Source organism: Chanos chanos, chromosome 16 (genome assembly GCF_902362185.1).
Source record: "Chanos chanos chromosome 16, fChaCha1.1, whole genome shotgun sequence".
Classification (NCBI taxonomy): Eukaryota; Metazoa; Chordata; class Actinopteri; order Gonorynchiformes; family Chanidae; genus Chanos; species Chanos chanos.
In genome coordinates, this window is record NC_044510.1 from 9668393 (window position 1) to 9683600 (window position 15208).

Here is a 15208-nt window from a genome sequence, read left to right on the forward strand (position 1 = left end):
ATGACCAAAGGCATTTGTCTCCTAAGAAAATGCCATAGCCTGTTGATTTACCAGACATACATGTTACTGTATTGTAGGAAGCTCTACAGTGTGATCGTATCTGGAGCTCGTTCATGGACACTGCTTGGTCTAATGATACATTCATATATGTTAAACAGACAGCTATTTTTGTTAACGTCTACTAGAACAACAAACATCACAGACTGTTGGTAGGATCACTGCTGGTGGCATGGACTGAAGCATGCTGGAGACCTAATCAAAGTTAACTTGGATGAAGTTGAGGGAGAGCAAGACACTGGATCTCCAGCAGCTTGCCACAAATCAATAAATATGAAAAACCCAAAAAACCAAACAGTCATTCATGACTTCAGAGGATTCCTGGGACAGATTTGACTACTGAATCAACACACTGCTTTTAACTTGACAGCGAATCCTCTCTGGACTCTGTAAGCATAATTGGAATGTTATTGCTGGGGTGGGCTGTGGGGTCTTTAGGCCAATCAGTCAGTCAGAAATTTCAGTCAGTCAGTGAAAATATTTGGTCTGAGATCTGGGATTAGGGAGAAATTAGTGATTCCAAATGCTCAACCAATCAGAGAATAACACGTAATGCACGTGGAGGTCGCGTCCAAAGCGTTCCTGTGTCCAGGTCTCAGGAAAGTGTCCAAAAGTCCTAATTTGGTGTGGCTGGAGAGCAGCTTAGCTCCTGGGATGTTCGGAATCCATGTGATGCCTCGTTCCCCAAGTGCTGGAGATGCCACGTGGGAGATACCATCACACACACACACACATACACACACACACACACACAGGCTTGGCTGGGGTGGGGTGGGCCTAACGTGGTACAGTTGCTCCTGGGATGGGTTTGTCTTGGGTAACTGCTGCCCCTACACAACTAAGTGGCTTCCAGCTGCTAGTGCTGACAGCTCTTTCCCTTACAGCTGAATTAGCAGCTCACTGGCAAAGATTAAAAATACAGCAATGTGAGTCCTAGGATGGACAAATGAGTGGGTGGTATAGCTTCAAAGATAGGAAAGAGAATTGGCACATTTAAAAAAAAAAGAGTGTCCATGGAGATCATAAAAACACTGTATTTTAAGAATCTGTTGAGGTTAGTTTGTTAAAGTAAAATCTTTTTAAATAAAATGTTTTTTTTTAAATCAGCTGGAACGCATGGAAAACACACTAACAGCCTAAAAACTCTAGCTGTTTATTTAACCATCAATATCGAATACTATTGTAGAACCAGCTGTAAATTCTTGATGTTTACGATCAAATTGCCACAGTTAATTTCAGTTTCTTCAAAATGATAGGAGTCTTACGGACTGCGTTCCAGATAAACGGAGAGGCAAGAAACATTGGACGAGAGACACCCGAGAGGTGGCGACAGACCAGGGGAGCCAGACGAGGTCTTGGGAACTTTAAGGGTTAAACCCACAGCAGCTGTTGGTGGGCTCACAGAGTTAGACCCAGACGCTCCACACCCCTAATGAATGTTACTTAACATTCCTCTGTATTTCTGTGTAAAGATCCCATTTCACAAACACATTTTGTAGATGCTATTAGATAACCAAACTAACATCGAAACGATAAGAATTCACTCACTATACACAAACCGATTTATCAGTGTGAGACTCACTGTATGACCGATGGCCTAATTTATTAGTTATGTGAAGCAAAAAATATCCGACAATGTCTTATACAGAGAGAGAACTGTACAGCGGCTAGCAGTGTGCATAATCGTGACAATGCTAGGATAACTGTAGCGGAAAGTGGTTTTAAAAGAAACTGTTAGTTCAAGAGAATGAGTTCGCAGTTTTTTTGTGCATTCTGCATTCTTAAGGTACTACTCACAGGGAATGCGACTGGCATGCCATGGGGCGGAGTTGGTGACGAAGGCCCGCTTCGATGCAGCCACGATGACCCAGGTCCCCGGTCGGTACTGGAACGTGACCGTAACGACTCCGTCCTCGCCGGTCTTCCCAACAGCCAATGAGGTTTGATTCCCATAAACCTGCACGGAAGCCTCCTTCAAAGGTGAGAGGTCGCTGTTGTCAAAGACTTGGACTTTTATCAGCACCTCTGTGGACAGGGAAAAAAAAAAGATTTTCAAATGGCATAAAATCCACGCCACTGACGAGTCTTTGCCATTTGCTAATTTGGTGTGGCTGGAGAGCAGATGTATATGTCACAGAGGTATATCTTTCTCTCTCTTCCTGAATGAGTCCACAACCTTATGCATTCATTTTGTGCAAAAATCTAACACAGAATCTTCTATTTTCAAAGGTCTTCTCAGGACCTTAACCAGCTCACTAAAGCCTTCTGGCTACTGATAACAGCAAATATGGAAATACAGCAATCAATCCAGCATCAATACAGCGCTACAAAACAAAAAGCAAACATATGAACAGAATTAAAAAAATCTTTCTGCAGCATGCTTGCGTGGTCTTATCCACAAATCAGTTTACTGAGTGAACAGAGATTCAGGCTGTGCATATTTATGGCAAAAGAGAGCTAGAGAGAGAAAGTGGGTGCTTAAAAAAAGTGTCATAGTCGCTTTAGTTTTGGGCCGACATAACCGGCTTTTGAATTGTAAGTGTCGAGAATGAGTTTAAACATGCAACAACAGTCACAGCTCGTCGAGGGAAGAGAGAGAGAGAGAGAGAGAGAAAAAAGAGAAAAGCAATCCTTTTGTTTTGAATGTCCCAGTTGTCCCAGCTCTGACAAGTCCAGACTTATTTGTGAGTTGTTTACAGTGAGCTCACAAAGCGTTCAGTGCCACGTAACCTGTCCCTAACCCGTAATGACAGACTGGGACTTTTGCCACCAGATTCGATTTGATGCTCTGCAGGCCCAGTCAAAACGTCTGGGCAAAAGAAAAAAAAAACATCTGATTTGTCTGTCCTCAAGTCTACAAGGTGATTCAGTGGGATGAGATAATGAAAACAAACCAGGACAATTGGAGACAATCCCAGAGTCAATTGCATTAAGTCTCTGTAAAGACTCTGTAAAGACTCTGCAAGTCTCTGTAAAGACTCCTCGCCTAGAACTACTTTTCTCTTTCAGACAAGAAAAAAGCACATAGTCAAACACAAACTGTCTTTTTTTTTTAAATCACTCCTAGCTTTGACAGACCTAAGAAAAAATCTTACAGATTTAGGGGCTGTTAAACTAGTCTCTAATAGAGCGCTAACAGCTCCATTCACGCGATGATCGATTTGCTCCATTCATGCTGGCATTCTGTGTCGTCCTTCGGTACCTCTCGTTCTTTTGATTCTAAATGGGTCAATTGACGTACGTTGCCATGGATACGAGGAGGTGTCACCGGGCAAACTGAGGGAAAAAAAAAAAAAAAATCTCCAACATACTGGCTGAAGGGGGACATCAGATCGGCTTAGAAATCTAACATAACATGCCCCCGTAATTTAATCACAGAGTGTGGCGCATGCCACAAATCTGATGTCATCTAATATATTCAAAAAATACCGAACCCACATCTCCGCAAGGATGGAACCAACCTACATAACAACAGCGAACGGTGAGGGCGAAATCGACCTCCAGAAAAGTCACCTGCATAATCGTTTTTAATCTTCAAAAAGAGAAAAGAAAGAGATGACACTTAGACAAGAAAAAAAAGGGTTGTTTTTGCACAGATATGGCGCAAATCACAAATAAGCCTATTACTGAGATCAAAAGAGGTCTGTGAACGAGCCAAAGGCGCTATTTTCCGGGGCGGATATGCAGGCTAAGTTGCCTTTATAACTTTAGGTTCAGGGCACAGTGACATCGATTAAAAAGTGATGGCTCAGAGTTGCAGGGACAGAACTACAAGCCATCTTATAAATCAACCCCGGAGTGCGATGACCCAATAAGAAAAAACGTTAGAGTGATAAATCTATCGTGTAACCTACGAAAGTGGCCCTGGAAAAAAAAGCCTTTAAACAGCTTTGAGGCTTTTTTAAAAGGAGGAGTTCAAAGTTTTTTTTTCTTGAAAGATCTTTTGGTCTTTGTCCCTCTTCCTCTCTCTCTCTGGCACACGCTTAGGTAGTAAAAAGACCGCTGGCAGGGTGGCCTTGAATGGGACCATATTCAGGGATCTCTGACAATGCCCACTTCCATACTGCTTAGAGTCAGGGTTTCCTGTATATACAGACATTTCCATCCCATTGTTCAGAGACCCGGCTCAGCCAGCTTCAACCTAGTCAATACCAGAACTGAAACCGTCTTCACTGCTGTACACTTTGGTTGGTAATCCCATCCACACCTATGGCCACCTAGAGCCTTGTTTCATCTGCACCGAAAAAGAAAATGAAACAAAAACCTAAAGAATTATACTTGGGTTGAAGCAGAACATGTTTTTTTCCAACACACAGCTTTGAAATTGCGATTCACTGGGTCACTGAAAATCAGTGGATTTGTATTGGGCATTGGGCCTAAAATCCCACCCAGTGTAATAACGGTGTGAACATGCTGACTTTCAAACAGGTGTTAACGGTGCCGGTAACTTGGCCGGCGTCTGCTGTGAGAGACACGCCGACACCTTCTCGTTTGTTCAGTCGGCTGAGGTATGTGGGTCCGGTCGGAGAGAAATTTCAGTCCATCTCGCACAACAACTGATCCAAAGGAAGGATCGCATTAAGACTCCGGAAAGAAGGTCACGTAAAGACTCGATGGTTTTTTACTAAAACCAGAGCACACAGAAGGTAGACTATTCTTACTCACCATGGCAACAACAAAGAGTGACTCGACTCTTCATTGATGACATCCTTTAGATGTGTGAAACATGCCTGCGACTTGCTTCTCTGTTCTTTTCTTGTCTTTACTGTAGCTAACACTGTGTGTGGAAAGTTCCCCTCCTCCCTCTCAGCAGTGGAAGGTAAAGGAGTGCCCTCAACCCAAGAGAGGAGTAGAGAGACAGCGAGGAGATAAATCAACCCAAATCACCCACACCCTTTTCCCCTGCACCAGCTGGAAGCCATCGTCAGGATATCCCCAGTCTACCGAAATTCACTAACCTGCTTTCCACTTAGAACGGCAGAAAAAAAAAAAGAAAAAAGAATGAGCTGTTTAAGGAAAGCACAACTCAGACCTCTGGCACTCCAAATCGAACATAAAATCTGTATTGACAAGCTCAGCTTTAAAACATAATTTGCTCGATTCCCAGAGGATGACTTAAATTTTTATGAAATTCATCTCGTCAGCCCCCCGAATCGCTCTTTACAGGACCACCCTAAATTTGAGTCCTGAACATGCCTTTCTCAAGTGATCAGTCACAGCTGCAGTGCTTAGATTAAAACCCTGTTTTTCCCCAAATCTCTTTTCCATTTGGCTAAGGAACCAGATAGTCATTTTTCAAAGAACATCTTTTTTTTTTTTTTGCCTGTGGGTTGGATTGCAGTAAGTCAAGAATCAGGCCCTACAGCAAATACCAGTTTTACTGTATGTTCTACTCCATAGGAATAACTGACTGTATTACAGTAACGATAACCAAAAAAAAAAAAAATCCAACTCCGTGAGGGACGTGGCATTTCAAAATTCTTTTTTGAGACTTTGGCTTCTGCTCCGCACTAAAACCTTTGCTATGTCCTTACCAAGACAAAAACGAGTATGAACTTGACATATGTTACAGAGACTCCTCAAAAAGGTCATTTGAGGAGCACAATTTGGACGCTGGTCAGAGATGTTTCTTCCAACAGTCATAAAAGCGTGCACAAATCCCCCGAGAGGAAAGACGGCCCACCGATGGGCTGAGTCAGCTCTGACAAACTTATTGTTCCACCGAGAGTCCCAACACATACGAGTAATCCCAAAAAAACAGGAAGACAAAATCCTAGGCCAACATCCACAACAGATCTCCCCTCTAATGATTAATAGGGACTGTTTTTAATGAATTTAGCTGACAAAGGGAAAGGGAGTTCATATTAAAATTCATGAGAGGATGAAACAAAACTGATATACAACGCTAAACAGAAACAGAAGGAGAGAGAGATACTTATTGAAATGGATTAGAACAGACATCTAAAAGGAAAATAAAACACAGGGAAGTATTAGCCTCGGTTTTACTCGTACTTTTGCAGAGTGGTGACGTTTAAGAGCGGTCGCGCCTCGTTCTATTTCAAAAGCCCTTCGTTAGTTATGGAAATGGGGTAAAGATGCGGAATATCTGGACAACCATGAAACGAAACCTGATCATGCAGCAAGCTGGTAACCTGACAACCACTGAGAGAAAGTTTGTGGATACAAATTGTCCGTTTTCATAACCAGACTTCCACCACATGACGACAAACAGTGTATTTGTCTTTGGGCTGTGTATTTGTCTTGTCATTGTCCTTATCTGTGTGGTGGAAATAAGCCCATAAAAGCCAGCAGCTTTAACACAATCTTCTGAGTGATACATGAATTAAACACAGGTTAAATTACTACTTAGCAAACTGTACTACAACAGATGGGTCCGCGCCTCAGACGTTAGTTATGATGCTCACGTATAAATGTGTGCGCATGCACACACTCAGACATAAACACACACACACATAAACAGACACACCGACACACTGACACACACTCACAAAGGTTATAGACCTGTGAAGGAAAAATTCCCATTGACCAGTGCCAGTCTCAGCCACTGTAAACTTAACTTGCTAAAACCTATAGCCTGCCGGTCTGAACGCAGCTGATTACGGCTACAGGCAGATGCTGGGGCTGACCCCTGACCCCTGGAATACTGAACTCTGAACTTCAGAGCAGATTACGACATGAAGAAGAGCATGTGATATCCTATAATATGAATTATGTCCTTATTATCGCCCAGTGAGTCGTTGGATTACATACAGACTCTTAACAGCTTCCAAATGAATCCAACAGAAGGCCTTCAGGGTTTGCTGACAGAGCCCTGGTTCATATGAGTGTCTTCTGATGGATGGTGGATTCCTCTATAAACCTTTTACCGTGCTTTTATTGTATCTTAGTGATGTAACGGAGCTGAAGCTCATGCAAGAAACGTTCTGTCTTCTAATGAAATGTAAAATCGCATAATTTCCAACCATTTCATCTGTCATTCGTGTCACTATTTATTTAAAATATATGAATACTGAGAAATACTGTTGAATAATTCTTACCTTTAAAATGTAACTACAGCACCCTGCTGCTTTCAAATGAGCCAGACATTTTTTGCTTGGTTTTTTTTTTTTTTTTTTGGGAAAAATCCTTACACATAAGGATGTATGACCAAAAGGATTACAACCAAATGAAGAAGCCTTTTCAAAACATAATCCATATTACACATGGCACACATCATGCATGCTTTAGTTATAACAGATATGTATCCATGACTTAAATTTCAATGATTTGCTTCAAACACAGACATACAGTCTGACACGAATCTAATTGACCTTACACGCAATGAACAAGATAAAAAAATAGCGATTGAGAATGTATTTTTTTCTGCTTTTTGCTGAAATTACAAAGCTAAATGACAAACCGAATGCATAATCAGAGAAATGATGGAATAAAGGCCCACAATAATTTAATCTGAATATGTATTTGACTCCATCTACACCCTGTGAGGCCATTACTATGGCAACATATGCTAATTTCTTTCAGTCGCACGAATATAAAATCAGATTGCGAGGTTTAATTTCTCTTCCGAGAAAGCGAACTTTCCTCGCTTAAAAATGGTTTTAAGCAGCCATTTGGTGGAAGCGTCGACGCTGGCCCGAGCTGGTCTGCGGCGGTGAATTTTTGTCATCCCACATGAATTTTAAATGAAATGAATTCACCAAAGACTTCGCCACAGACAGAGCTGACTGATCATAATTAGGAAAGACTATAAAGTTTAGTGCCTCATCTTTTTTTCACCAACAATTTTTTAACATGTCAAAGTTTTCGTCAAACTGCACCGCTGCCTAATGCACATTGTGCTAGATGTTAAAAGGTTGGGGTGTTAGTCCGCACAGCAAACCACTAGAGCCACTCTTCACAGTCTGTTTATGGCACACTTCCCAGCTCCCATTTCCCCCAAAACACAGTTCCCTATTTTTATGGATACTTATGTAATAATTCTGGAAATTAACAACAACAACATAAAAAAAATAACTGTGTCATGTTTCCAGAGTTCACTTTAAGTTCACGTGCTGTTTGCAAGACAGGATGTATCGAATGCTGCTTCCAGAATTTTCTTCTGAATAAGGAGGTATTTAATAGGGGTGATGCCAGTGGGGAAAGTCCCTCCTCTTACACAGATGTCGGGGGGGGGGGGGGGGGGGGGGGGGGGGCTCGTGTCTCAGCTGAAGACCAGACTCACACTTAAGGCTCCAGCACAGCCTCTAAAACCTTCAGTCCTTTTAAAATCACGTCACTCAAGTGCCTGGCTTCAGTGACCAAGACTTCTCGCACACACACACACACACACACAAACATACACAAACACCTTTGTCCTCACACACAGCGAGAATGGTTCAACTCAGAGGACCACAAAATATACTCACGCACATACGTCGTAGCCTAATTAACGAGATTTGATTAAGTTTCTCATTTATCACTGACCTGTACTTGACACTGCTGGAAAATTCCGTGATTTAATTTTCGGCAGGAAAATCCACTCAAAAAAGAAAGAAAAAAAAAAAACCCAAAACAAAAAAAAAAACCCAACTTTGCGAAGCTTTTTTAGGTTGGAAATGGAAACGACAAGGCGTTCAATTAGAAGCACTGGCTTTATAATAGGGCCGTTGTCCTTAGTAAAAAGCGTGTGTGGGGGTGGGGGTTGAGGGGGGGGGGGGTATGGGTTGGGGAGACACCACAGGCAGAGCTGCAGAAAACACTGCCATGGCAACCCCTTGTTTGTTTGAGCTGTGGATGATGCCCCCCCCCCCCCCCCCCCCCCGCCCCCCCAAACATCTAAAAATGTGTCAGAAGCTTAGAGAGTTGTGAGTCACAAGGTGTTGACAGACCTCTTCCTCTGTCCCTTTGCCTCTCTCTCCCTCTCTCTCTCTCTCTCTTTGACTTCACGATACAGCAGAGACAAACGATAAAGAAAGCTCTTGATGATAAAAAAAACAAACAAAAAAAAACCCTCTATAGATTTCTGGGACCCCATACAAATGGGACATTGAGGTTCACCTGCCCAGAGGCCTTGATGGCTGATGGCTGGCCTACGGACAAAGCAGTCAGTTCCTATTAAAGCCTTTCCTGGTCACTCCCATGGCAAGCTTTTGTCCGAACGCAAGAGAGGACGGCACAGGGTGTCAGCTTGATTAGGTCTCTCGTGTGCACGTCATGCAGAAACAAAACCGAAGAATCACAAAATTTCATGCCTTGCTTGACGCTTTAGGCGGCGTCAGCTGAAAACATCTGATGCCACTGCACCACTGACTGTATTCAATGCTGTGTCTCAGTGACATCTCAAAGTAAACAGCTAGTCAGTATTCAGTCTATAGAAATACCTAAGCAATATCTATAATACAGGACAAGCTTCACGTCACATGTTATAACACAAAATCCAGGATGTGTAGGGTTAAAAATATGAAATAAATTCATGTGTTGCGGCCAATTTAAAGTGGCTGGACCGCTGTTTTATGTTGTTTGTTTAAGAAACGGAAAGTAACACTTGGACTCCTACAAAAAAAAACTTATGATCTTATTAACTTGGATTTACAAACCGGCATAACGCAGGAGTAAACTTCAGATGAGTCCGCAAACCATTTTGAGTAAACAGACTTAGAAACTGGAGACAGGTTGACACAACAATACAATACAAAGTTACAAGAATTATTCAGAGGTGGAAAACGTGGGGAGTTGTTCAGGTGTCAACTGTAGCAAAAATGTGAGTGGAAAGGAAGAGAGAGAGAGAGAGAGAGAGAGAGAGAGAGAGCATCTCAAATCATCTACAGTCCTAAGGTTGTGTGACATTTGAATGAGGAGTTCTCGATCAAGACAATTTACTTATTACCGAGGTGAAAGATTCCGAGAGAGTACCCTTTCCTCAGTAAGATACATAACCTGCACAACATATTACTCTGAGACGAAGATTCTGCATTTAGGACATGACAGAAAATCAATTTGCTAAAGAATGAAGATAAAAGTATTCTCTGGATTAGCTGGAAAAGGCTGCCATGGGATGCTACTGAAAAAACCCCCCAAATATTTGCCTCACAAAAGGCCCAAAGGAGCATGTTTTGCCCAAATATAACCACGCCAGAACAACAGGTACGGCTTGAGTAAACTTCACAGTAAATCCATCTCACCCTGTGTATCGTGGAAAAAGGCCAGTGGTTGTTTTTTAGGGGCTTTTACAACTTGCATGCACAAAAATGACACATTAGTTCATCTAATCTCTCTCTCTCTTTTTGATTCACTATATTAAAAGATAAGGTATTAACAGCTTAGTTAACTTCTCGTTTAAAAAAAAAAAAAAATTCCACTCAATTGCTTTGTTACCACAGAGTAGTTTGTAAGGTTGAACAGAAAGAAAATCAGCCTTTTAGGTTGTTTTCATACATCATGTTCAACATTTACTCATTACATTCGTCATTAGCAGACTGAGCTAGAGCTAGTCTTTTGAAATTCAATTTCAAAGAGGATTTCGGAAAACTAATTAGCCACGCAACTGAATAATAACGTTACTCGGTGAGTAAGGAGCAGCCACACGGCTGCAAAAATGAATTTCTACGGAGAATCATTAATATGCATTGTTTGATTTCTAATGGAGGGTAGGTAGGCTGTATACCTGTAACTTAATACTCACCAGTTTAGTCTCTTGGGAGCTGACAAGAGTGGGCCAATAACCATCAACCCCCTTACTGATAAACTCATAACATTTCCTCTCTCTCTCTCTCTCTCTGCCTCTCTCTCTCTCTTTCATTACACAATTAATTAGTTACAGGGAGAGTGTTTATGGATTTCGCATTAGTGTCTCTTCCTTTGGGTTGTGTCAAGTCACCAGACTAGGGACTAACACCCCATTTACTGCCCTCCTTTCCGCTTAGGATTTAGATAATGGAAGTGGTCAGAACTTGTCTGGGCTTTATTCGATAGCCTGTCCCACTGCGGCCTTCACATCAAAGGCGTCTCTATGCTGCCGTGGAAGTCAGACTGGAAGTATGATATTGTACTGTTTCGCAGTAAAGCATATTTGTAACTTGTAGCAAACTTATAATTGATTAAAGGGGTTAAAAGAGGCAATGTTTAGTAACATAAAAGGACCACGTTGTTCTCATGAACTCAAGGAACAGTTTGATCTAAAATTTAAAGAATAACTACAGAGAAATACGGCAAATACAGCAGACACTTATAAGTTTGCCTCCAGACGTTTTGCTTTTAAGATGCTTTGCTGGTGGAAAGCGATCTACTTTGTGGTGAACTGAACCCTCATATGAATGAGTCTAAAGGAACATTCCAGACTCTGAACACAAGGGACTTGAAACAAGAGAGAGAGACTCTAAGCTCATATGATAATTCTCCTAATTCTGCTTAAGAAAACGTTAGAAGAGTTTGCACAATGAACTCTCTCAACTCCTCTCTCAGTGGGAGCCCCTTACGCATTCCAAGTGGTAAGCACTATCTCTTTCTGGACAGATTACAACGGAATGAAGAGTTTAAAAAAATACAGATTTTTGGGACTACGCAAACGTGTTTTGGTTAATCGAAGAGTCACGCCTCTACCCAGATGGGCATCTCGGAATAAGAACAGTTTAACCCATGAAGAAGTCTTTCATAACTATCAAAGAGAGCGACCAATCGAGTGATACGATTCATCTCGAAGCTTAAACGACTGAAATTATACCTGTGGAGGTCAAGGGTCCTGACAATATCCCACACTGGCGAATTACGTTATAAATAAATTCCGTGTGAACATAAAGCGTATTGTTTACAATGCTTTGCGGAGGCCATGTGCAGTCCATCAAGAGCCAATGATTACTCACTTGTTCACTTCCAACGAAGTGTTTTTCGAACGAGCAACACAAAACATTTATTTAAAGCTAGCTAGGGATATAATGCTAAAAATAAAATTAAATCAGTGCACCTCGTAAGGTAAAAAGGTGATGGCCCCGTTCAGCTCTGTTGCTCACAGTGAGGCGAAATACTGACTGTGAGCTTTTAGGGTTAGCTTGAGGCGTAACAGCCAGTTCATAATCTGTAGCTAATAAAGGCTGTCAGAACTGACATCAACTTCAACGCGGCCGTCGATAAAACTGCATCACAACCAGCTGCGTTCAGTTTGACATATATTGATTTTTTTTGAAGGAGGCAAACTTCTGTCAATCTTACGTTGGTAACTTAATAAGAAACATCTCGTATGATTGGCCGGTCTCCTGCGAGGCCATACGGTTTGAAATCCTTTGTTACAGAACTAAAACCTACTCTGATATGTATCGAATTGGAGGGACCACACGAGACTAAGAGCATTCGTGCGTATTAAATTGTGTCCAGAATAACTGCAGAGGTTACATAATGAGCCCATGAACCCGTGTTTACAGAACGCATAAACGATGACAGTTTTTCAGCTGAAAGAAACGTTAATAAATTACGGTGCGAAAGCGTCAATCTCATCATGAAGACACCCAAAAGCAACACTTACCAACTGTTCCTTGGTCCGGTATAGATTTTGTTAGCGCCCTACAAACATTGCAGAGGAAAAGAAGGAGGAAAAAGAAACGGGACATACGCAGCGCTAACATTCTTACAGCAACATCACCAAATTCCCTTAGATGACAATTCATCCATGTTTCTTGTTATAAATTATGGAACTGACTGCCCTTAAGACTCGTAGCTTCAACTGCCCACTCCCTACAGTGATACTCCGCTACTCTGAGTTCCATTGTCCTGCGTGGGAGGGGACGCGCGTCCCTGGTGCTACGCTCACGATCGCCCCCTGCTGTTACAAGAGCAAGTCATATCAATGAGGAAAACTTCACTTGACAAATTTATAAATCATTTGAGACGTAGCCTGAGATGTAGCCGACATTGGACAGGCATTTTTTTTAATAAATAAAAGATATTCGTCCGCAAACATTTGTACATTGTACTTAGAGAGCCTAGTCTCAAAGACGTTTAGTGAAAAATATTTGAAATATTCAGTGACCTAAATACTTTGTTATTACTTGAGTAGAGAGTGTTAAAATATTGTTATAACTCATTGTTCCTCTGTTACAAAATCTTTATAAACATTGCCTCTGCCATGTTCCCAGTTTAAACGGTGTATCGTTTAGATTAGAGAAGAATTTGTATAATACGTGTATAATACACAATATAAAGTATTATATACAATTACTTAAACTATAATTACAGATAGAAAGAACTAAATGTTCTTAAAGTTTTTGTATACATTTTAGATAATGAATTACTGTCTTAATTTAATCTCAACATTCGTATTTCCTGATTTCTTCTTGGGTTATTTAATGTAAATATTTATTACAAACAACAGCAATTATTCATATGAGCCAGTTACAGCATAATGCTATTTTTGAAGTTGCATCCAGAAATAAAATACAGGCAAGAACATCAATCTTGTAAGGACAAAGTTACAGGAATCTGACAGCGTCAGCCATGTGGGGTGTCCTAAACAACAGCACCACATTCTTTATGACTGGTATGGAATCAAATGAACACAAACCCCCTGTGCTACCAACCAACATGTAACCACATGTCTCCCATCACTTCTCTAAAACCTCGGTTAAATAAGACCGATGTTTCTCTGTAGGTTACGGTTGGCCGTAGGCTCTTTCAAAATTATTCTAAATTTTACTAACTAGCAGTAAGTACTGAAACTTCTGTCTTGAAGAGAATCTTAAAAGACCCACCACCTTTGACAGAGACGGTGGCTAAGTTTAGGCCACAGACACAACAGAGAGAAAAAAACAAAAAACAAAAGGTGAAAGCATTTTCATAGAGGTGCGTAAAGCTTCTTTATGGGTATAAAATTGCTGTGCTAGGGTTTGATATTTTGAACAAAAGACTATTGTAAGACTAATTACAAGAGTCTAAATCACAAAATATACGCATGAACTCAGTACTTAAAAGGTAACTTATGGTGTTGAATTTTGTGTACCAGTAATGAGGTTGTATCAATAACGTTTTTTTTTTTTTTACAGTCTTAGGACACTACTTTTCTCGATTCACAGATGACCCAAAAGAACAGTAAATGGTTACCAGCACTAATCTGTGTTGATGAAATATGCAAACTGCAAGCTAAATTAGGTAATTTGTTTTGGCCCTTTGGTGCTTCAAATCTGCAACCACTATTGCTTTTGAAGACAGCTCTTGGCAAGCCCTGAATGGTCATATAGTGGTTGCTATCGCCATTGTTCTTGACAACATAATTCTTTAAGAGCAACAATTTTTAAAATTACTCTGGTGTTCATCCTGCTGTTCGATTTTGCATCATCTCGAGTGTCCCTTAATCTGACCAGAAAAAAGCGAAATAAAATACTTATGAAATGTCCACCTCTTATAGACTGCTGTCTTATTCAATTTACATGAATATATCAGAAAACATCTCTAAGGGCACTCTTCTGCTGAGACACTAAGTCTAAAGGGGATGAGTTCAACAGAACTTTACATTTGCATGTTAAAATGCGATTACCCTGTGTGTGTGTGTGTGTGTGTGTGTGTCTTGTGTGTCCATATCACACGTCAGTCATCTTTGTGATCATTAGCACATGAGTGCGCACTCTCTTCAGAGAATAGCTGTTTTATATAACTGAATCAAACAACAAACTTGTATATACCCAAACACAAGGAGACCACTTTAGGGCAATGAGCAGTCGTTGCCAAAAGAAAGGCATTGGAACAACACAGCGGATGTTGGTTTTCATACCACACGCTAACCAAGGAATTTTTTGTGTCGTACGATAAATGCTTAGTTTGTAGTCTGCCTGTCTTGGGAGTCACTTTGTATAAAAGCCTCTTCTAAATGAGTAAAGGTGGTGTAAATATAAATGTTATATAAACGTTTCTGGGTAGCTGAGCTGAATTCAATATTTGCTGATGAAATATTTGTAATGTTTGAAGTTTCATACAGGTGTCATGAGGGACAAATAGAAAAATTTGCGGGTTAAAAAAAAAAAGGTGAAAGGCGTCAAAAGCAGAGGACACAAATGGCTTTAGCTGCTCCTCGTTGGATTAAAAGAAAGTCTGGAGGTTGTAGGAGCTGTAAGGAGTCTTGGTGTGGGCTATCAGAGGAGAAATGCTTAAAAAAACGTGTCGTGTCGATGAA

General features: G+C 41.0%; 1 protein-coding gene across 1 annotated transcript in view; it reads right to left on the reverse strand.

Moving 5' to 3' along the window:
* fam171a2a (family with sequence similarity 171 member A2a) overlaps positions 1-12671 on the reverse strand; it is a 31614-nt gene extending 18943 nt beyond the window's left edge. Inside the window, exons 1-2 of the mRNA XM_030793974.1 lie at positions 12572-12671; positions 1855-2082 (exon numbers count right to left, since the gene is read on the reverse strand). Of these exons, the coding sequence (XP_030649834.1) occupies positions 1855-2082; positions 12572-12671 (328 nt within the window). The remainder of the gene's footprint in view (positions 1-1854; positions 2083-12571) is intronic.
* Positions 12672-15208: the final 2537 nt, after the last annotated feature.